At 47.3% G+C, this 23,432-nt stretch overlaps 1 protein-coding gene across 1 annotated transcript in view; it reads right to left on the bottom strand.

Annotated features, from left to right (window-relative positions):
* LOC147684384 (transforming protein RhoA-like) overlaps positions 1-23,432 on the bottom strand; it is an 86,165-nt gene that overhangs the window by 10,853 nt on the left and 51,880 nt on the right. The window contains exon 4 of the mRNA XM_086940311.1: positions 20,405-20,535. Within this exon, the coding sequence (XP_086796437.1) occupies positions 20,405-20,535 (131 nt within the window). The remainder of the gene's footprint in view (positions 1-20,404; positions 20,536-23,432) is intronic.

Raw genomic sequence — 23,432 nt, 5'->3', positions numbered from 1 at the left:
TTGATGGTCTAAAACGGGGCAGGTGGCTCCCGCTATTTTTTAAAAAAGGGGAAGCTTTCCTCCTTTCTTAGCTGTAAAAGCGTGCGGTCGTATTACCAAAATTAGTAGTATTGAACAATCCTATCAGTAGGAGACGCACGTATTCTATTCAGCATGAACATATAGCTGATTCTTCAAAATGTATCTCATCTATTGAAGTCAGCAGTTGTGATTAACACGCGGTAGTCAGGTTCTGTCTGTTGGGATTTTTTCGATAAAGAACAATTTTAAAATTATTTTCACCAACTCTTAAATGAAATGGGGATGCCTTCGTCTTCCCATTCAATGATAAATGCTGCTCCTTTTAGAAGGAACCGGTGGACTTCCCGCGTGTATTCTCCGTGGTATGCACTCAGCATACCACGGAGAATACACCTGTGTCATGAATTTCTAATATAATCTGTTCCATATATTGTCTGTTTTCCCCTGAGTGTAATACATTTATTTTTATCCTGTTTTTAATTATATTTTTAATAAATTTGTACATTTGAAAGTTTATTTGTTGTTTCAGAATTTGGGTCACTAGTGCACTGCTCTTAGTTTGCCTGCATTTTTGCTGTATGTTTTGTTGTCTTGATTAATGTTTCTCTTATTCCCACCAGTCTATACCCTACCACCTTGGGAAGGGAGATCGTGGTGTTGAGCTTTTCCGAGCTGCTGAAGATAAAGTCACTATCCTGTAAATCCTTGTTCCCCGTCATGGCTTTCCCATCTGAATCCACAAACAATAGAATATCTGAGCATGTGTAGGATTCACAGGACACCGCGTCTTTAAAAATATTTGTACTCAAAAAATGTGCCTACAAGTGAAAAAGTTATCTAGGTTATACAAAATTTGACCTAATTATAGCCAAATTGCCTATTTTAACCCTTCTCCCTTTCCAAAACAAAAAAGAAAATGTAGCCTTTAAAAGGCTTGGCACACATTGCACTAACACTTGTAAGGAAATCCAGAGGCTGTCAGCCTCCCCATTATGCAGTGGAGTCTCAGCTGTTTTGAAAGAAATCCAGGAGGAAGCATTGCTGCCTGCATCTCCTTTTTGTCAAACCCCTTAGAGAAATAGGTAAATAGGGGTTGTTTATTGATTCAGGGAATACCCCTGTCAGGGAACTAGGATCACAATGTTCCTTCTTTCTTACGGGGTGCTTTCTGATATGCATAATCAAGTAAATTAAGATCAACCCTTACATGGGTTCCAAGGATGCTAGTGAAGAGGTAAAAAGATAACTGAGCAAAAAATCTGTGCAATAAGAACTGACCAACCGGAGTTTCTGTCCTGGAGTCTATGCAGTAAAGTTTAGCAAATGTTCGTAGTGAGCTCCACGTTGCTCATTTGCAAATAAATTGAATAGGAACATTCTGCATCAGAGCAACAGTAGCTGCTTTGGCATGTGTAGAATGAGCCTCAGGCTTTTCTAGACACAGGCGTTTAGCCTTTGGTAGCAAGTGAATATGCATAGTACTATCCATCTTAGTAGCCATCCATCCATCCATCTGGCTAGCCATAATTATTTTTGAAGAAAACAAATCCCTCGAGGACTACACCATAATTTACAAATAACGACTGCCAATGATTTGGTCCTTCAAAGTTATGTTATGTTATTATGGCTTGTAAATCGCTTGATTACCCAAAGGTGTCTTGGCGCTGCCTGGAAAAAAGGTAACGAGAACGGTGGTGAATTTAACAGAACAACAGTCCTCAACTTATTGATTAAAAATCCAGGTAATCATCTCAGAGCTCTCTTAACATCTATGGTATTAAGTAATATTTCTAGTGGGGCTACCCACAAAGAACTGTCTGTGGTAAAATGTGAATAGTTGACGTGACCGACATATATAGTCATTATCTCAGTCGATCCATAACTATGAGGAGCATCTTCATTTTGCATTCCATCATTCTGATAAAAGCTTTCAGAAGAATGGGGAAACCAGTGGAAAAACGTAGGCAAATGTCTTTGATCAGTCTATCCAAAGGGATTTGCAGGTGGATAAGGGCTCTGGTAATTTGGATGAGGCAAAATTACGAATAACCTTCCACCAGTCTAAAGTGAGAAAAAGACTGACCAAGGGGTCACATCTTTATGTAAATACTTGTTGTCCTGAAGATGGTCTTAAGGAGTGAACGAACACAAGACCGAAACGTCGACTTGAACGTCCATATCTTTAATGCTTTGACTAAGTTCTTGAAAACTACGTTTTCTTTGTTGTAATACAGGAGTCATTGGTTATAATTGATGTTAGATTGGACTTGAGTTCAGATGGATTGGAAGGAGAAATTGATTTGATTTCTGTTCATTTGAATGCATTTAATGATCAATTTTAAAATCTTGATTGAGGCTGCAGGAGTCGTCTGGAGGCTTGAGACAGGTCAGGGGTCGCCGGATCTCGGGTCAGGCTCGCCGGGGGGACCTCCTCGTGGTGTTCCACTCGGGCCGGGCTCGGCAGGTGCAGAGTAGGCTGGATTCACGGTTTCTGGCTGGCACCAGAAGCTGCAGTTCGAACACGTCCGGTGTTCAAGGGAGAAACAGTCCTTAAAGTGAAGGCAGGATGGTACTCCGGGGTTTTTGAGGTTTCTGGCCGTGAGTTTTGCAGGAGCAGGTTCGAGGGGGAGACAGGCTTAGGGCCAAGTAAGTGGCGTTGTCCTCTTGTTAGCTCTGCACAGCTTCTTGTCCTCATACTCTTTTCTTGTGGTTGCTGGATCTGAGGAAGGAATGGTTCAGGGTGCCCCTATATACTAAATGTGGTGGTGTTACAGGTAGGTAAAGGGCAGGGACCAATGGGTCCCTTCCATGGGGTGGGTACACCCCCTATTCTGCAACTCTCCAGTGGAAGGAGGGCAGGAGCCTGTCCCCGGTTGGCTGGGTCCCCCCCATCCTCAAATGGTGGGGACATGAGGTTGTGCTTCACCTCGCCTCCCCCACCTTAGGGGGTGGAGTTGCCAGAGGTGGGCACACCTCTCTTCCTCACTTGTTTTTCCCGCTGGTTCTCCCGCCCAAAGTGGGGGGTAGAACCAGTGGGGACCATTTGCTGAGAACAGCAAGGGGTCTAGAGAGTCTCACAAATGCGGTATGCCTTTGAAGCTTCTCCTTAGTGAACCCTGCCCATCCTGGGGAGGAGGCTTGGCACCTCGTCACAGGATGTGCATTGTTTCAGGCCCCAGAGAGCGGCAAGCTCTCGACCCAGGGGTCCAGAAACATGTCTGGTGGTGGCAGACACTCAGTCCGGTCATTGGAGGTTGGTCAAATTTCAGGGGCGCATCTCCAAGATGCCCTCTGTGGTGCATTTTACATTAAGTCCCACAGAAGCATCCGTGTGAGTTTAATGTGCTGAGAAGTTTGATACCAACCTTCCCAGTCTTCAGTGTAGCCATTATGGTGCTGTGGAGTTCACGATGACGAACTCCCAGCACCATATACTCTTAATGGCAGCACTGCACTTACAGTGCTGAGGAATGGACCTGGGTACTGTAGGGGTACAGGGCTCATGCACCTGTACCCTCACCACTGGCATAGAGCACCCAGCTACAGGGGTGACTGTGGAGCAGGGTCAGAGGGCCGCCCTTTGGATACATTTTGTGGGTTCCTCCACTGCAGAGAGCAATGGGTGCTGCCGTTTACCAACACTTGATCGAATAACTGACCCTGCGACTGGTTCCACTGACTTGCTAAGCATTACTGAAAGGGAAGCATGTGAAGTCTTGCGTGGAGAACAATTGTAATGCAAGACGCCATCATGCCTAGCAGTTGCACGAAGACTCTTGCTGGCACTGATTGGCTGGGCTTAAATTGAGTGAGAAGGGACTGAATACTGTGAATCTTGGCTGTATTGGGAGAGGCTAGAGCTTTGTGAATATCTATCATGGCTCCCAGATATGTTTGCGGGTAGAAAGGCTGTAGATGACTTCACCGCATTCACTGTAAACCCTAGTTGGTGAAGTAAGTGAATAGTGGTTTGAGTGTGTTGGAGACACAAAGTACTGGCTTTGATGAGCCAGCCGTCCAGGTATGGGAAGACATGTATTTATTGTCTTCTTAGATGTGCTGCGATTACTGCCAGACATTTGGTAAAGCGGTGACTTCAAACGGTAGCACTTTGAGTTGGTAATGGTAATGGTGACCCGCTATTGTGAATCTAAGGTATTTGCGATGAGTGGGATGATTTGGAATGTGGAAATATGAGTCTTTTCAGTCTAGAGTAGACATAAAATTGCCCTGCTGTAGTAGCGGTAGTACCTGTTGAAGTGTTACCATGTGGAAATGCCCTGACAGTATGTAGAGGTTTAGTTCTCTGAGATCTAGAATAGGTCTCAAGGAGCAGTCCTTTTTGGGAATGAGAAAGTACAGGGAGTGCACACCCCTGTCCCTTGATGATGTAACGGCACAGGTGCTATGGCTCCTTTGGAGAGGAGAGACTGCACTTCTTGCCGAAGGAGATGTAAATATTCTGGTGCCATTTTGTGAGAACTTGGTTTAAGTTTTGAGGATAGTTGGTAAGCTCCACGCAATAACCATTTTGGATAAATTGCCAAATGGGGAGGACTTGTAGAAGACGTCCCCCGGCAGGTGATTGATGATCGGGGGGGGGGGGGGGGGGGGGGGGGGGTAATGGGTGTATGAATGAAAATGAATGAAAATTGCACTTATATAGCGCTATCTACCCGGAGGCCTCGTAGCGCTTGTGACTGAAAGCTTAGTTAATGCAGGCTCGGGCAAGAGACTTCTTGTTGGGTGTGAGGGAGAACTACGCGGTGCGGTAGAAGGGGCGATGAAAGGAGCCCCGATTAGATGGAAACTGCTGAGCTTCTATAGACTTGGCTACCTCTGTCTTTTTTCATGTTTTCCAATGAATTATCTACTTTGGGCCCCAAAGAGATGTTCCTTGTCAAAGGGGGGTATTCAAAATAGACAGTCTTACTTCTGGTTTGAAACCAGAAATCCTCAACCATGCATGTCTTCTTAGTAACACACATCTCTAGCTGCGGTGTCTGCAGAATCTAAAGCGCATCTTATTGAGGAATTGGATATGAGCTTCCCTTCCTGGACTAAATCTTGGGCTTTTGCTTTGTGTTAATCTGGGAGGTGTTGTGGCAACTGCTCCATTTTCTCCCAGCGTGCTCTATCATATCTGGCTAACAGGGCCTAGGTGTTGGCAATGCGCCAATGACTTGCTGCTACACGTTTACCAAAGGCGTCTAATAGTTTGGACTCCTTGTCTGGAGGGCAGCATCACCTGTAGTCTGTGAATTTGCCCATTTACAGGCATTAGAGACTATCAAAGAGTCTAATGGTAGCTGACCTTTAATAAAGACTGGATCCGAGTGAGCAGCCTTATATTTTTTTTTATCAATCCTGGGGGTGAGAATGCGAGCTCACTCTGAATCTTTAATGATGTCATCAGCTGGTCTCCTCATGTCTTTACGCATAGGTAGAGTATGACTAGCCCTATGTGTGGTACTGAGCACTTTAAATAGGGAATCTTCCTCTATTCCTTGTCTAACTGCACCCCATGATATTCTGCAGCTCTAACAAGTAATTCTAATCTAGATGCTACATTGTCGTCAGGGGGTGAAGGCTTTGCAGGGTAAAGATCTGGGTTGTTATCTGTAGGTGAATCTGTGTGGCAATCCTTCCAGGGATCTATCTGTAAAATATGGTCTCCCCCAACCCCATCATCATCAGGTGGTGGAGAGTTAGTTGGTGTAATCAGTAAATGACGTAAAGGTGGAGAGGTTGGTGTAGGGGGACGTGGCAAAATAGGAGGAGGGGGAGGGTTAGTACCCACATTCTTCCTCTTGAAAGGAATAAAGGAAGGTTCTTCTTCAGACTCAGGTTTGTGTTTCTGAGGTGGCTTAGTAAGAACATGTCCTGTATCAGGATTTATGTAGAGATCCTTTTGTTTTGGGTCCGATTTGGGTGTTGGGGCGCCGAAAATCGGATCCTGCCGCTTCAAAGGCACAGTTTTAGGATTTCAGCTCCAGAGTGAAATCACTTTTAGTCACTGGAGGTTTAGGTGCCGAAGGAGGCTTTATCTTCAGCGTCAAGGATTTTGGCTCCGAAGCATTTTTCGGCTTCAAGCCCGAAGGTTTCAGCTCTGTGCCAATCTTTGGCCGACTTTATCCTGAGCCTGAAAGCTTAGAGACCGGTTTCAGTGCCGAGCCGGACAGCTGGGAGTCGGAAACATTTTGTCTGTGCCGACCGTGGCACGAAGGCAGGGGTGGGACCAACGCCTTTTGTATCGGCGGAGTTAGATTTTGGGTTAAGGGGCGTTCGGTACTCACTGTACGGTACGTTGACCTTGTGGCAAGTCTTCTTCCGACTCGGAGTCTGATTCCGGGATGGAAACAAGTTCCTCTTGTTCTACCCCATGTGAGTCGAATTCTTGCTCGGATCATTCGCCAAAGATGGCCGGCGTGTATTTGAGGTTTTGACTCTGCATCTCACGAGGTGGCGGCAGACGATCACGGAGTGTTTTCTTCGATCGGAACGATTTGCATGCGTCGTAGTCTTCTTCATTGTGCTCCAGGGACAAGCACAAGTTGCGCACTTCGTGCAGGTCGGTGCGCGTATACTTGGCACGACACCGAGGGCAGAATTTAAATGGAGTCTGTTCCATCAACTGAGAAGTGATCCGACGTAGTTAGGCCGGACGGCCTTTCCAAGATCTTCGATCGAAATACAGGTTTTCCTTGATAGATACGGTACGCTGCAAAGTGGGATACGCAGTCGAAACAATACTGACGCGGGTAGAGTGGATTGCCCATCGAGGGGGAAGCAATACACATCCAAACCTGATGGCGGAAAACAATCTAAAAATGGAGTCGAGGACTATGCGCACTATCACTGAAATGAATCGTCACCTACCTCTTGACTGGAAAGACTGCCTAGAAGAAAAACAACTTGCAAACATCCAGACCCAACACTAGATGGCAGGAGTATGCAAGGCGTGTGATCTACAGCGCACATGCCTCGAACACTTAGTCATAAATATTTGATACTGGGATTATTGCTTGCTAAGCGCCGTATTGCCATTAAATGGCTAAACAAATGCCCACTGAGTCAAGGGGAATGATTGTGGGATATGATGAAGTGGGGGACTGCTGAAGAAGTTAGATTGAAGAACGTTAAGCGAGATGATAAACTAGATGATTTGGGAGCTTGGAGACAGATGCTGTTAGATCTAGAACCTGGGGAAAAGTAAACCTGTTAGGTAGGAAAAACCTGAATAGTAAAAACGAAGAGATCTGATGTACGCACTGACATGCACGATAACTATGGGGAAACCTGAGAACTATCTGGGGCCTTAAAAATGTTAGCTTACTGCTAATCCGCAGCACATTGGGATATTGTCATGATATAGGTCTGTATATGCCTCAAATTACTGCCAATATGTTTCCATATCCGACTCTCCACCTGGGGGAAGGATGTGAAGGGGAAAGCGAGTTGTTATAGCTTAACCACAAGTATCAGCATATTGATGTAAGTTATACGATAAGCCTGACTACTGTCGTTAGAGCCGTCCTAATGAATGGTGTTACGGGTATCCAACTCGCGTAGAGAAATTCTACTATTCGCAGATTCAGATAGAATGCCGATGACAGAATACAAACGAACAATAGTTACTTACCTGTAATCTGTGGTTCTCCAGTATTGGTGTCTTTCATAGATTCACATGCCTGAATCATTCCCCGTCGTCGGAGTGGGAGTCCCACGGTACATAAAAATAGCAATAATATGCCATAATTATACAGTAAATACCACTAGAATAAACCAGGAAGTAAAGTAGCCCAACTACAGTAGGAAAAAAACTTCCACATCTATGACTATCATAGTCATTTTGTATAGACCAAACTACAGCCAATCAGGCGCCAGCACCCACCAGAATGTTCTCCCCAGAGGCTCAGGCTCTCAGATTTTCTCGCAAGGAGTGAAGGTAACCTAACATAGCCTAAAAGAGCCTCTGAGGGGAGGTGGGCGGGTTGCATGTGAATCTATGAAAGACACCAATACTGGAGAACCACAGATTACAGGTAAGTAACTATTGTTCTTCTCCAGTATTAGGGGTGTCTTTCATAGATTCACATGCCTGAATCAGAGTAGCTAGCAGTACATCCTTGTCAGGCAGATGAGTATGTTTGTCAGCTTGCCAGTGAATAGTACGTAAAACAGTATAATTGAAAATACACATCTTGACAACGTATAGTAGAATACAGTTCTGCAAGCAACATTAACAAACATGGCATAAAAGAGCCTGACAGCTAAAAGGAGGTGGGAAACAGAGGCTCACCTTATTTGAAAAGGTTCCGCAGGACTGCTCGACCCACAGACGTATCTGCTTCGCTGGCTGTCTCCAGACAGTTATGTTTGGTGAATGTATGGCGACTAGCCCAAGTAGCCGCTCTGCAAATTTGCTGAATTGGGACTCCAGCAAATAAAGCCGTTGATGACGCCATTGCTCTTGTGGAATGAGCTCTAGGAACTGTCTGCAGCGGTCGTCCCGCTTGCGTATGGCAAAAGGCAATGGCAGACGAAACCCATCTTGCAATTGTCTGTTTAGAGACTGCCTGCCCCTTACGAATAGTCCCGTAAGTGATGAACAGCTGATTGGAAGAGCGCAAGGAGGATGTTCTCTGCAGATAGAATTTAAGACATCTCTTGACATCCAAGGTATGCAATGCTTTTTCTGCTTGTGATTGCGGATTAGGAAAATATGTTTTCAGAATTATAGGCTCATTGAGGTGGAATTCCAAGGGTACCTTGGGAATGTATTTTGGATTAGTGCGGAGCACTACAGAGTCGCTTGTAAATTGCATAAAAGGCTGTAGGATTGTAAAGGCCTGGAGGTCACTGACTCTTCTGGCGGATGTCAACGCCAGTAACAATGCCACTTTCCATGAGAGATATTTGAGGTCAGCCTTGTGAATTGGTTCGAAAGGATGACGCATAAGTTGTGCCAAGACTACATTGAGATGCCACATCGGTGGAGGTCGGCGTGTTGGAGGAAACATTCTAAAGAGTCCCTTGAAGAATTGTTGTACAACCCTAGTCGAGTACAAGGAAGTAGTACCGTCTTGCCGATATCTGGATATCGCTGCTAGGAACACCTTTAAAGTTGCGTGAGATAGACCTAATTTTGCCAAATGTAGGAAGAACGGTAGAATCTCTTCCGGTGTTGCTGAAAACGGGTGAAGCCCATTTGCCTGACACCAAATGCAGAAACGTCTCCATTTCAGACTGTAAGTCTTTATTGTGGACGGTGCCCTCGCCCTGGCCAATACCTCTTTGCATTCTTCTGGGATGTTCAAGTGGGCGAACTCCCGGTATTCAGGCGCCAGGCTGCTAATTTCAGAGATGCTGGATCTGGGTGACAGACCTGACCGTCCTGCATACTGAGTAGATTCGGGACTGGATCTAATTGAATTGGTTCGCAGTCTGATAGCAGGAGGAGTTCCGTGAACCAATATTGGCGTGGCCATCTGGGTGCAATTAGGATTAGTCTGCACGGTTCCTTCTTCACTTTCCGCAGAACTCTGGGTACAAGAGGGATTGGAGGAAATGCATACGCATAACTTAGGGACCAGTCCAGAGAAAATGCATTCCCTTGAGAGCTCTTTTGGGGATGCCAGCTTGCGAAGAGCTTGCATTTGCTGTTGGTCCTTGTAGCGAAAAGATTTATGTCTGGGCGACCCCATAGTCGAAAGATGCGCTCTACCGTCTGTTGGTGAAGCTCCCACTCGTGAGTGGAGACCTTCGTTCTGCTGAGCGTGTCTGCCAAGACATTCTCTATCCCTGGAACGTGTACCGCTTGAAGATGTACATCGTGTTCCAAAGCCCACGTCCACAACTCCTGGGCTTCCTGGGAGAGGAGGAGAGATCGAGTTCCCCCTTGCTTGTTGACATAGTGCATGCTTGTTGTGTTGTCCGTCTTTATCAACACATTGGAACCTTGAATGACTGCATGAAACGCCTTGAGCGCCAGAAAAATGGCTCTGAGCTCCAAGCGGTTTATGTGCCAACGTTGTTGCAGGGCAGTCCACTTGCCACTGATAGTGAGGCCTTGAAGGTGCGCTCCCCAACCCTCGAGAGAGGCATCTGTCGTGATGGTGAGGCTTGGTGGCTCTTGGAGAAACGCACACCCCTTTTGAAGATGCCGTTTTTGCATCCACCATCTGAAAGAGTTTTTCATTGTCGGTGTGATCCTGATCATATCCTCGAACGTTCCTGAGACCTGCAGCCACTGCTGGGTCAGTTCTTCCTGTAGAGGCCTCATTCTGAGGCGACAGTTCGGTAGCAATGGGATGCAAGAAGAGGCCATCCCCAGAAAGGATTTGAATATCCGAACAGAAACTGACTTTTTTGACAACAGTTTCTGTGCCATGTCCCTTATCCTGAGTTGCCTTTCTTCCGAGACAAAGGCTCGAAGTTCCTGAGTGTCCAAAGTTGCTCCCAAGAAGGTTTGTCTTTGTGACGGTTGCAGTTTGGATTTTTCGTGGTTGATGGAGAGGCCCAGGGACTTGAACAGGTGTAGACATAGTTGCAGATGCGACTGAACGACTGCTCGAGAACTGGCCTTTATAAGGCAGTCGTCCAAGTATGGGAATATTTGGATTCCCTGTAGCCGGAGATGCGCCGCCACTGGAGCCAGTACCTTGGTGAAAACTCTTGGCGCCGACCGTGGTCCAAAAGGTAGAACCTTGAATTGGTAATCCCTGCCAGCCACCCTGAAGCGCAGGAACTTTCTGTGACGTGGTAGAATTGGAATATGGAAATACGCATCTTGGAGATCTAAAGTGACCATGTGATCCCCTGCTGCCAAAAGATGCAATATTTCCTGGAGCGATAACATTCTGAATGTCAATTTTCTCAAGTATTTGTTCAGAGCGCGAAGATCTAGAATCGGGCGCCACTCTCCATTCTTCTTCTTTATCAGAAAGAATCTGGAGTAAAACCCCATTCCTTTCATCTTTTGAGGCACGCTCTCGATCGCTCCCTTCTGCATCATTATTCTGATTTGAGCAAATAATTCCTTCAGGTGAGCTGGGGGGGGGGTCCTTTTGGAGCAACGTTTGGGGGAAATCTCTCGAATTCTAGGGCATGACCCCTGGATACTATGTCCAGGACCCATTTGTCTGATGTTATTGACTGCCAACTTGAGTAAAATTTGGATATTCGCCCTCCAATTTTTTCTTTTGAAGAGGGCAGCGGTGGCGGCAGGTGAAAAATTTCATTGTCTTTTATCCTTTCCTCGGTAACTTGATCTACCCTTGTTTTGGGGATAGGAAGGCTTTCTTTGGTTGTAAGACTGATAGCGTTGAGTCTGGTACCTTTGGTTATTTTGCCTGTAAGAGGATTGCTGGCCATATCCACCTCTGGTAGAGGACGCTCCCCGTCCTCTCGCACCACGAAAGGGCGGCTTTCGGAACTGAAGAGACACTAAGGATTTCGCAGTTTCAGAATCCTTCTTTATAGTTTGCAAGGCTTCTTCTACCTGAGGTCCAAACAGATATTCACCATCATATGGTAGATCTAGTACCTTATGTTGAACTTCTTGCCTAAAAGAAGTAGATCGCAGCCACCCCTGCCGGCGAAGAACTGCAGCTCCTGCCAGCTGCCGAAAACCTGTTGAGGCCACATCCACAGCTGAATCAATAATCTCCTCCGAGATTCTTTGGCCTTCATGCAGTATCTTGAGCGCCTCAGTCCTTGAAGTTTCAGGTATAAGATCAAGATATGGTGCGATATCAGACCACATTTGCCGGTCATATCTTCCCAATATGGCCAATGAATTTGCCGCTCTAACTGTCGTAGCCGCCATTGTAGAGACACGTTTTCCAATAGAATCCAAGCGTTTGCCATCCCTGTCAGGAGGGGCCGTTAGCTGGGACGAAGGATTTCTAGCCCTCTTCTGTGCCGCTTGAATAATTACAGAGTCCAGTTTAGGCTGTCCTATAAGGCACGCTGGAGATTTGTCTGGAGCCCTGTACTTCTTCTCCAAACGTGGTAGAACTGGAGGAATGGACGCTGGTGTTGCCATGACCTTAATTCCCTCCTGCCAGATGAAATCAATAATGGGAATCGACTTAACCTGTCGCTTTGGTTGGTCTTTAAAGTCATAAAGAAAACAATCCTGTTCTTTATGCTCCATATCGATATGAAAACGTTTAGTGGCGCGTTCCATCAAGAGATGGAAGCCAACCACATCCACTGGTGGAGAAATCGAAACTGCTTGGCGCGAAGGGGAAGGTGTGTGCTCTTGATATTCATCCCACTCCGACTCATCTTGAACCTCACCTTCCTCCCTTTGTTCCTCCTCCTCCGAAGACAAAGGGTCGGCTCCTTCCGCATGTACCTGTGAAGCAGGCGATGCAGGAAGTACTGGCTGCAAAGTTGGTGTCGGCACCTCAGTATTAGGAGTAGTCGGCTCTGAGCCCGCTTGCTCTGAAGGTGGGAACCTCCTGTAGTAATCGTCCAACATGTATTGGAGATTGGACAATAAAGCCATAGGCATTTGAGTGAGTGGTATGGAATCCACCTGGGATGGCATCTGCACTTCTGGATGATCTTCCTCCTGTTCATCCTCCTTCAACTGAATATTCAATTCAGAACGACTTGTAGCCACTCCAAATCTCTGATCTGTCTCCTCCTCACTATCAGAGTCCAAAAGACGGTCAGGAACTTGCGTCGTCGGTTTTGGTGTAACGAAAACCGTAGACTGAGACCATACTTGCAACGCGGTACAGGATGAAAACTGCGGCGTCGACGGTGCGTTTTCCAATTCAGTGGCCGATATTGTAGGTGCCTTTGAAATTGCCGTTGACTGGATGGACTTCGTCGACGGTACATCCTTCGTGGACGGTACCCCCTTCGTCGACGGTACGTCCCTCGTCGACGGTACACCCTTCGTCGACGGTGCGCTCTTCGTCGACGGGACGCCCTTCGTCGACGGTATGCCCTTCGTCGACGGTCTCGTCTCCGTCGACGGTATGCTCTTCGTCGACGGTATGCTCTTCGTCGACTGTATGCTCTTCGTCGACGGTATGCTCTTCGTCGACGGTATGATCGTCGACGACTGGGTGGCCGTCGTCGACGGATTGATCTTCGTCAACGGGATTTTAATCGTCGACGTGGAGGCCTTCGTCGACGGAACGCTAGTCGTCGGCGGCAGCGCCGTCGACGATATTGTCGCTGACGATCTTCTCGATGACGGCAAGGCTTTCAGACTCGATGTCGACGAGGAATCGCCGACGGCCGTCGTCGACGAGATAGGCCTTACCGTCACGTAAACCATAGTTGGGGAAGACGCCGCCGTCGTCATAATCATTGACGATATAGCAGATGAGAAGGTCATCGTCGACGTGGATGACGCATCGGCGGAGGTCTTCGTCGACGAGCTGACAGAGGAAGGCGTCTGAAAAGATGAGTCCTGAGAAGAACTCTTGACAGTTTTTTGAGGCAAGTTCTTGGCGGGCTTTTTATGAGACGAACTCTCCATGTCTTTGCCTGAAGAGGCAGCCCTTGAACATGAAGGTTTGTCAGAACCTTTTGGCGGTTGATTTTTCTTAGCAACCTTAGCCTCAGAAGATGGTTGATGTTCAGACGCAGGCCTCTTCCTAGACACAGAAGTGGAACCTGAGGCAATACTGTCAACATCAGACACAGCTTTATCAGAATTCTTTAGCTTTTGTAGCCACAAAAGCAATCGACCTTCTCTGTCTCTCTGGGTCTTTGGAGGAAATTTCCTGCAGATCTTACAGTCTTTGACTAGATGATCTGGGTAGAGACAATATATACATTTCTCATGAGGATCCTCTTTAAAAAGCCGGAGCTTACCACAGGATTCGCAGGCTCTGAAAAGAGACTTCCTTGAAGACATTTCAACTGGAAAGTAGAGATATAACAAAAGAAACTGAGCAGAGCTCCGGGAGACTCCCTTCACACGACGTGCGGTAGAAAATCTGAGAGCCTGAGCCTCTGGGGAGAACATTCTGGTGGGTGCTGGCGCCTGATTGGCTGTAGTTTGGTCTATACAAAATGACTATGATAGTCATAGATGTGGAAGTTTTTTTCCTACTGTAGTTGGGCTACTTTACTTCCTGGTTTATTCTAGTGGTATTTACTGTATAATTATGGCATATTATTGCTATTTTTATGTACCGTGGGACTCCCACTCCGACGACGGGGAATGATTCAGGCATGTGAATCTATGAAAGACACCCCTAATACTGGAGAATTATACTTACAGTATAGTATGTTCAAGCATTCGCAATATGTGGCAGAGTCAACTTTTCTCTCTCTTTCTGATGTTGAATCAATAGGTAGATTCCACAGTCAGCAAGCAGACAGAAGGGAGTTAAAAGGCTGCAATGCGCAGTCTATGAAATAAGCACAACTTTTAAAACCGGTTTGTCAAATTCTCATGGTCTCATGAGGACCGATCTCTAGCTTAGTGCTTGCAGAATGCAGGAGGAGAGTTTTTGGACAGACGCATGCTGAAAAGTTGCTATTTTCTGTGTGACCCCACCACCCAAAAAAGCTGAGCTAGTCTGTACTATTTTATTTACTTAGGGTGTTTATTTTCAGACCTTTTTATGTCTCGCGCCGTGTTGCAGTGCGCAGCACGCGACATTTAGGAGCTGAAAAACGGGGTTTCAGCACTGTCCTAGGAATCGCACATGCTGGTGCGTATGCGATTCCTTTTTTGCCAAGCTATTGGCCTATGCTTGCGTCTTGTAACGAAAGACGAGAATCAACAAACAATATCTCAACTGGTATTATCCGGAAAGGCAATTAAACATGTATGCATCAAGCATTACGTGAACAAAAACAAGGAGACTCAATACGTAGTTTTGGAAATGTGCTCAAGGCATCATATAATTAAAGGAAAAGTTATATACAGTTATAGCAGCACTGTATGTAAACAATTATAAAACAACCCAAATTGGACTTGGTGCTCTAAATGTGTAAGTGACACAAGAAGTGGCAACGCAAGTGACAATTGTGATCAGCAAGAACAGCGTTTGGTGACAAGGTGCTTGAATATGAACAGTGTATCAAATAAACAATGTGGCTCAGAACAATGGTTTGTAATGTGCAGAGCCACATTATGAAATGCGCCTTCAATTGCGCTGAACGGTCGACGGCGTTTCGATCCTCTTTAGTCAGGATCATCTTCAGGACCAGGTTGTCATTAGAAAACAGTGCTGGTGTGTCCCAGGACGGCCGGAACAGTTACGAAATTGAGCGTTGGTCGGCGTCTGAGGGAACGATACCTGGCTGAGGAAAAATTCAAACAGCAGAAGTCAATCGTGCCGGACTTATATGTAGGACAAATCAATGGGCCGGCATCGAGGGTTATCCATGGGCGAAAGCCCAGGTGAAGGAAGCCTGTGGCTGAATGAATCACCGTGACTGGCAGCAAACTCGCCACGATAGTGTGCAGAGCACGACATTTAGGAGCTGAAAAAATGCGGTTTCAGCACGGACCTAGGAATCGCACACGCTCCTGCGATTCCTTTTGTGCCAAGCTATTGACCTTTGCGTGCGTCTTGTAATGAAAGACAGCACGCAATAGGCTAAAGGCAGGCGCGTTGCTCCGCCCATGGCCTATTGATGCCTGTTACGCGCACCAAAGAGCATGTGGTTTCAATCATCGTGCCCAGACACAGGTGCGATAACTGAAACCACGCTGTGGCGCACGCTCGCGTACCAGTCGCGGGCGTGTTTTTTTATAATAGCGTTTGCTTTCGCGATCGCTTTTACTGCGCAGCATTGTAGGAAATGGAATGTCAGTTTTCCAGGAATGCAAAATGGAGACCAGTCCGCAGGGTTTTGCTGTCTTGCGCCATGGTCTTCACGTAATTACCACGCTAAGCCCCCCCCCCCATGATGTCACCCCAATCCAGCCAATGGAGGCTTTGCATCAGCTGGGTCCAAGTGTCACGTGCCAGGTCTCCGGCTGAGGATGATGAACATTTGTTACTTAACTGTAAACAGGTGGCTCTCCAGTATTGGTGTCTTTCATAGATTCACATGCGACCTGCCCACCTCCCCTCAGAGGCTCTTTTCTCCTCTTTAACTCTTTTGAGCTACGAAAATCTGAAGGACTGAGCTCTGTGGAGAAGGTTCTGGAGGGGTGCTGGCACCTGATTGGCTGTAGTTTGGCCTAACATAATGACAGGAATATGTTACATGTGTTTTCTCTCTACCATGTATTCCTATGTAGGAATTATGTCTGGGTATTTACTACCTTTTCTAGTGTGTATTTTATTTGTTATGTTTTTACATGCATATGTTATTAGTATTTTATTGCTATTTTATTTACAGTGGGACTGCCACTTCGACTACGGGGAATATTCAAGCATGTGAATCTATGAAAGACACCCTAATACTGGAGAACCTCTTATCGCTGCAGGGATTCTCCGGAGTACATCTCGTCTCAAGACTGAGAGCTGATGCTGCTTGCGTGATCACTCCCACATGCTGACGCGCAGCCTGTCTCCGGTCTTTTCTCGTGCTCCTCATTTAAGATTCTGAGAGCCTCATTTTGACCCTTGCTCACCTTGTAAATTCTGCTACTGCACAGCGTGGTGTGTACATTCTGCGTTTGTGAACCAAAGGCCTGATGTACAAAGATTACATCAGCAAAAAGTGGTCTTCTGAGATTGCAGAAACACCTGCCTCATATAAATAATAAGTAGCCGGTTTAAGCAGGTTGCAATTTGCCAACCTCTTGTGATTGGCTTTAATCACTATGTAAGAGATGGTGGCCCAGGGCCAGACTGGCCCTAGCGGGCACCAGGCGAAGCAGTGCTTTTTTACTAGCACCACCCCCTCCAAACCACTCCCCTCCCACCAGGGTCGGTCGAGCAGCAATCAGCCAGGGCTGGTTGCTGTTCCTAGTCCGGCCCTGTGGTGGCCTGCAAGGGAAAACAGATCATCCTCCCTGCTTTCCAAAATATTTTTTTCCCAAGAAGCCAGAGTTTCTTAAAAAAAACCTGGGCTGATTTAAGAGGAACAAAGTTTTCCTTTCTGGAAAAATGTTGTGACTGCAAGTAGCCCCTAGCCACACCAACTCCCGAATGGGAAGGGTTGCCACCCCTTCCACATTCCATTGTTGCCAGCTCCCGCCCCTCCCACTCTCTCCCCTCTTTTTGTTGGTGCTCCTTGTCCCTCTCACCCACCTATGCATTTTGTTGTTTTGCTTTACTCATCCCGCCCCATCCCTTCCCTATTAATTCTTGCTTACATACATCACACTTCTCCCCTGTCAGCGCTTGACCTGTCCCCTCGCCCTCCTCCCTCCTATTGTTACTTGTCCCATATCCAGACGCTCTCACTCCTGTCGTCATTCACCTAGTACCTGACACTCTCTCCTTTGTCGTGGCTACCCCCGATCCCTCCCCCTCTTGTGGCTGTTCCTTTACCTGCCTCCATCAGAAACAAGCATTTGCAATGCAATAGGTCTCGCATTATTAAAGTTTGAGCTATTGGTGTTGCATTATTTAGCAATGCCAATAGCTCAAACTTTAATAATGCGAGACCTATTGCATTGCAAATGCTTGTATCTGTAGTGGATACTGCAAGCATACTGGATATGACCCCCCCCCTTTTTTTAATGACAAAAGCTAACCATGCTAAAAAATAAGTATACCCTAAAGTGTAACCACAATGAGCGTCGCTACTCTCCCCTCTCAGCAAAGTACTAGGCGGCTGAAGGTAGTGGTGATGGATTATATTTCAGGGATACACTTATTTTTACCTGGATAATGGGGGGAAAGCGGTCTTCTAGCTCTAACTATGAAGGTCGATCCAGTCCTAAGATTAGTTGTCCATTTAGGACACCACAAGCATGGCTGTACAATATGGTTACTTCTTTGCAGGCTGCCCACTGTTGATGTGAAAGCCTCCTTATCACTTTATTTATGCCTTTTTCCCCCCTCCAATACTGGAATTATATGGCGGTCGGTGGAGGAAGTAACGCAACATATTCAACTCTGGGAATAAGTTTCCCCTGAGCTAAGTGAAGTACTTCTTTTCTTCTGCAGCTAGCGGTCACCTAGAAATTTTAGCGGTTGATTGAGGAGTCTGGCTACAATTACTATGACCTATGTCATATACTATGTCCCAACTTTCCAGACCAACGCTTACCAGCCTGGTAAAGGCACTCCAGTGATAGGTCAGCTCTGCCAGCCAAGCACCTCACATCTGCTGCATTTCACAACTTCTCCCATAGAGCAATTCTCCTTCCCAGAGTGACCTCATCTTGTAAACAGACAAAACGAATGCAGAGGTACTCAAGGTCATCAGAATGGTTGAACAGTACAGCCTTATTTATTTGAAGCATTTCTTGAGCGCGAATGACAAAAATACTTTAAGGAACCAGCACAAGCCAATGCTAGATGAAGTCAGATAGAGATTGGGCAGCCACAGGCTCCAATTTAATTAAACTCTGATAAAACTAAAGTTTTGATTGTCAGGGAGAGAGGACTTGAGCCAACCAGAGTGCCGAAATCCCAGAAGGGGTATTAAACTAAATTCACACAACAGGTTCTCAATCTAAGAGACAGATTCTCTGGCCTCCCTGTAAAGCCCACTTTTCTCAACTGTGTGGCGCAACACGTTACTGTGTTGCACCCCGTAAATAGGTATGTCACGCCAGTCAGGCCCCCTCGAGGCGTGCGTTGGGGCAAGTCTCGCGGATTCGTGACTAATCTCTGGTGCTGCAGGCCACTTGCGGCGACTTCCAAAGGGGAGGCAATGGAGTTCGTCATCAGGACCCAGCGTGAGCTGCTTGTAAATCAGAGCAGGGGTGTGTCTGCTGAGTCATTTGCTTATCCAAAGATCTTTCACAGTGGGCGCTAAGAGGGGGCTGTAAAATCTAATGGGTGGCGGTGGGAGGCACTATTCAGGACATAACAAAAGAACGTATGGGAAGGCTTTTACAGTCGCCACACATCTGAATTGCTTTCTTGCACACTTCCACTTCCACACTCACTGATTCCTATTTCATCGACCTTGGACAGACCTTAAGACCAATCAAAAATGTGGAGATTGGCACCTGGTTCCCCAGTACAGACCTTGTCAGCTCTGGCCCTAACTTCGGTTTACAAATGTTCCAGGAGAGACTGGTTTATTTCTTTTATGCGCTTTTATATAGCGCAGACTTTACCCGAAGGCGTCAGAGCGCTTCACAATAGGAACAGTAATGATACATGAGGAGAAAATGACGAGTGAACAAATTACAAAAGCAAACGTTAAGTTACATTAGGCAATAGTGACAATTGTGAGCAAACAAAATACAAGGAGGTAGCAAACGATACATTACAGGAGGAAAAAGTGACATCCGTTCAGGTTACAAAAGCGTACAAATTACAAGTAGAGGTATAATAATGCAATAAATGGAGGACACTCAAACACTAGAACAAACGTTACATGAGGCAATGGTGGCACTTGCGCAAGTATCGAGAGCAAATAAAATGTAAGAGGTAGCAAACAGTATGTTACAAGGGAAAAGTGCTGTGTGCATGTTACAAAAGATGCACGCAGCACTACTACCAGTACTGGACAGATGGGTCAGTGGGCTGTAGGTCAACGGTTCGATTTAAGACAGGCTGAAGCAGCAATGTAATCCTTAGGCGGGTGATAAAATGCATGCATATTTCGTGCATACAACCTTGGCACGGTCATGTCCCTTGTGCCGCCGATGCATCAATTTAACCATGCAATCCAACCCCCTTAGGTGGTTTGAGCTCTCTCGCGTTATCGTGTCCCTGAATTTTTTTTCGCAAAATGGTGTGTCACCAACATGAAACGTTTGGAAAGCTGTGCTGTAAAGTATCCACACTTAAGAGATAAAGTGCAAGTGCAAGTCGCACATCCCAGGATCCTGCCAATACGTATCATTTAGATGATGGCACACAGAGTCCATGTGGCAATGTTGAAAACATCTAATGAAAGTGGAACGACTCCCTCTGCGTCTTTTACAACAGAAAGATTCTTAATCATGGGGTGCACTGGTTATGTGCCTCAATTATAGAAATCTTTAAGAAAACAGATTAGCTACACAAGTCTGTTCTATATAACCACAAGCTACTTAACTATCTTCCAGTGTTAGGTGTCCTCCATTGGTACGTTTAGAAACAGATACCCCTTTTCAGCACTCTTTAGGGCATGTTCTTAGATTAGGACACAGATGAGTTATATTAATGGCTGATATTCCATCACCATGTAAATTGGCCATAAAAATGCTAACCAAAGTACATTCAAACTGGCTACAATGTTGTACTTCCTAGAAGACCAGTAAAGATACACTTTAAATAAAAAGTTGACACCACATTCATACCAAACAACTACCTACATAATGCCTCACCTGTTTCATTTTGGCCAGCTCCCTACGTGTGTGCTCGTCGTTCCGCAGGTCCTTCTTGTTTCCCACAAGGATTATAGGCACATTGGGACAAAAGTGCTTTACTTCAGGGGTCCACTTTTCGGGTATGTTTTCTGTAAGAATGCAAAGTTGGCAGTATTAATCAGAGCACCTTAGACAGTCGCCACACTACAAGACAAAAAAAGCAAATCCTGACAACTCATGGCAGGCTATGATATAGCAGTACTTTCTGGTCCTTCCCATGAGGCAATCCTAGGATTTGGCAACAAGGACATTTAACCTGGAGAACAATGTTGGACACCTGGGTAACACCTCGGTTAGAATAAATTTCTGCAGTTCAGAGAAAGGAAAAGAAACACAAGAAGCTATTCTAGAATCAGATTGTTGGACAGGCCTCGAGGCATGCCCAACCCCTCCCCGCATGGCGGGTCGCGGACCCCTGCTACCCCTGTTCCCCGGACAAGAACACCACCTACAGCCCGCCGGGTCAACACCCAGCTCTTCCCCGGCGGAACATTGGCTCATGATCGCAACATTTCTGGATGGCCCAGGTCCCCTCCCGAACCTCCGTCCCCGGCCCAGCCGCCATCTTGGACCCTCCACGACCAGGCCTCGTGTCTACCTCAGCCCCAGGCCTAGCCTCGCCCCGACATCGAGGTACCACCATCCACCCAGAGGGTGAAGAGACCACTTGGCGGGTCAATGGGAGGAGTGTCGATGGCTCCCCTCCGCCAGGTTTCGATCGCCCCCAGCCTCACTGGGCGTTGGCTCCACCCCCCTGCTAGGTGTCTGGACTCCCTCATCCCGGACCTCCCGACCTCCAAGTGCGAGGGTCCGGACAACAAAGGGCGCCAGACCTATAACTGGGGCAGCTCCAGAGCAGGAAGGCAGTTGTATCCTGGAGTCGAGAGACACCGAGACGAACTCATCCTTGGAGGCCTGCTGGCGCTGCCGTGGCTCCTCTTCGTGAACCCTCCTGAAGGCCTGCTGGCGCTGCCGCGGCTCATCCTCGTCGTGAACCATCTCGAAGGCCTGCTGGCGCTGCCACGGCCCATCCTCTTCGTGAACTAACTTGAAGGCCTGCTGGCGCTGCCGCGGCTCATCCGCTTCGTGAACCATCTTGAAGGCCTGCTGGCGCTGCCGCGGCTCATCCTCTTCGTGCACCATCTTGAAGGCCTGCTGGCGCTGCCGCGGCTCGTCCTCTTCGTGAACCATCGTGAAGGCCTGCTGGCGCTCCCGCGGCCCCTACTTGTGAACCCCCCAGCTCGAGGATTGTGAGCTCCACACCCGCTACCCCTGTACCGGACCGGTACTGAGACTGTCCCGCTACCCCCTTCCCTTAAGAGACTAGAGTTGACAGGATCCTTGCATCCTGGTCCTGCTGTATCGTCAAGCTACCTTGCCTAAGAATATATATATAAAAGTGTACCGAACGGATCTGTGTGTGGTGTCTATCTGTGTGTGTGTGTGTGGGGGGGGGGGGGGGGGGGGGGGGGGTTGCTCGTCCGTACGATTGAAGGAGAGGGCCCTCGCCAGGAGACCTCTCCCCCTTGCTCGGCCGACCCCCTTCGGGTCCCCGTCTAACACAGATATTGTGTATCATCCCATTATTTTGTGGGTGGGTTCCACAAACACTTAAAACAAGTATGTGCAAAGCCAATAGGTCTTGCCTATGTGAGTTATTGGGTTAGCCAATGTCTTTAAGCCATGTTGTACAGCACCGTGGCTGCTGTAAAGCTTGGCTAAAAGTCAGTAGTGTGGCATGGAGGGCAGTACAGTGGAGTGGCATACATGAACAATTGTTACTTACCTGTAAACAGTGGTACTCCAGTATTGGGGTGTCTTTCATAGATTCACATGCTTGAATTTATTTATTTATTTATTTTTAGAGTTTTCTATAGCGCGAACTTGAACCGATAAGGTTATCAGAGCGCTTTACATAGCACCAGTTCCGTTACATGTTGTCACAACAGTTTACATAGAATCAGTTACGTTGCACATTTCAGGATCTTGAACCGTTTAGGTTATCAGAGCGCTTTACATAAGCCAGCATTCGATGTCCAGTGCCCTCCTCCGCCGTGTAGCGGGGGACCTCATCCAGCCCTCCGAAAGTCGTCGAGCTGTCGGGACTAGGCTCCTGGAATTTCAGCTGACTTAGGATTACACGCGTTACAAAAGGTGCAAATAGAAAAGAAAAAAATTGCAAATGTACAAGAGATAGAATCACAAGAGGAGGAGATATAGATGGATATACTCTAGGCCTATACTGGTCAGAGGCAATAAGAGAGACAGTAGGAAAGTCAAAAGGACAGTGAGAGGTCACTAAAATGGTGGAAGAAAAACGTTAGTAGAAGAGGCACGTCATATAGAGATAATGGCGGGGCTCGCGAAGGTCCAAGTCCGAAGGTTCAGAAAGAGGGCTGGCATAGCCAGCAGGTCCAGGGGGGGGACAGGCAGTCCGCAGCAAAGTCACAGCCTCATAGTTCAAGAGGAGCTGGGCAGGGGAGTTCAATCCGGAGACCAGAGGAGGGTCAGGGGAGAAAGACCCCCGGCGCCCTGGCAGAGATGGAAGGCAACAAAGTTAGAAGCAAAGGTTTCCCCTGGCATGCGTTCGTGTCCCTGGAGCCTGTGTTCGCCGGTCATCGGAAGAGAGTCCCCAAGGGCGCCATCTTGGAGTCAGGCACCGTTTGCGCGAAGCAGCGTGGTCAGTGAGGGGGGGTGGGGAGGGGCACATTTCTGGCCTCGGGCCCAGGCCCGTCTGTTGCGGGCGGAAACAGCGAACAGCCAGCGATCCTACCTCCCGGGATGTTGTCGTCGGGTGGCAGACCGCAGAGGCAGATGCAGGCGAGGGTCACCGCCAAGGGATCCATGAAGAGGGCTCACCCCCGCAGGCAAGAGCCACAGAGAGAGCCTGCGGAGTCGCCCCAGGGAGAGGCAGCAAGCGCTGGGGCCAGATAGTCCAGCAAAGCAAGGAAAGGCGCCGAACGTTAGCTGGGAGTCACATCGGGCC

Source organism: Lissotriton vulgaris, chromosome 10, assembly GCF_964263255.1.
Source record: "Lissotriton vulgaris chromosome 10, aLisVul1.2, whole genome shotgun sequence".
NCBI classification, from domain to species: domain Eukaryota; kingdom Metazoa; phylum Chordata; class Amphibia; order Caudata; family Salamandridae; genus Lissotriton; species Lissotriton vulgaris.
This window is presented reverse-complemented; position numbering and strand designations above follow the sequence as displayed.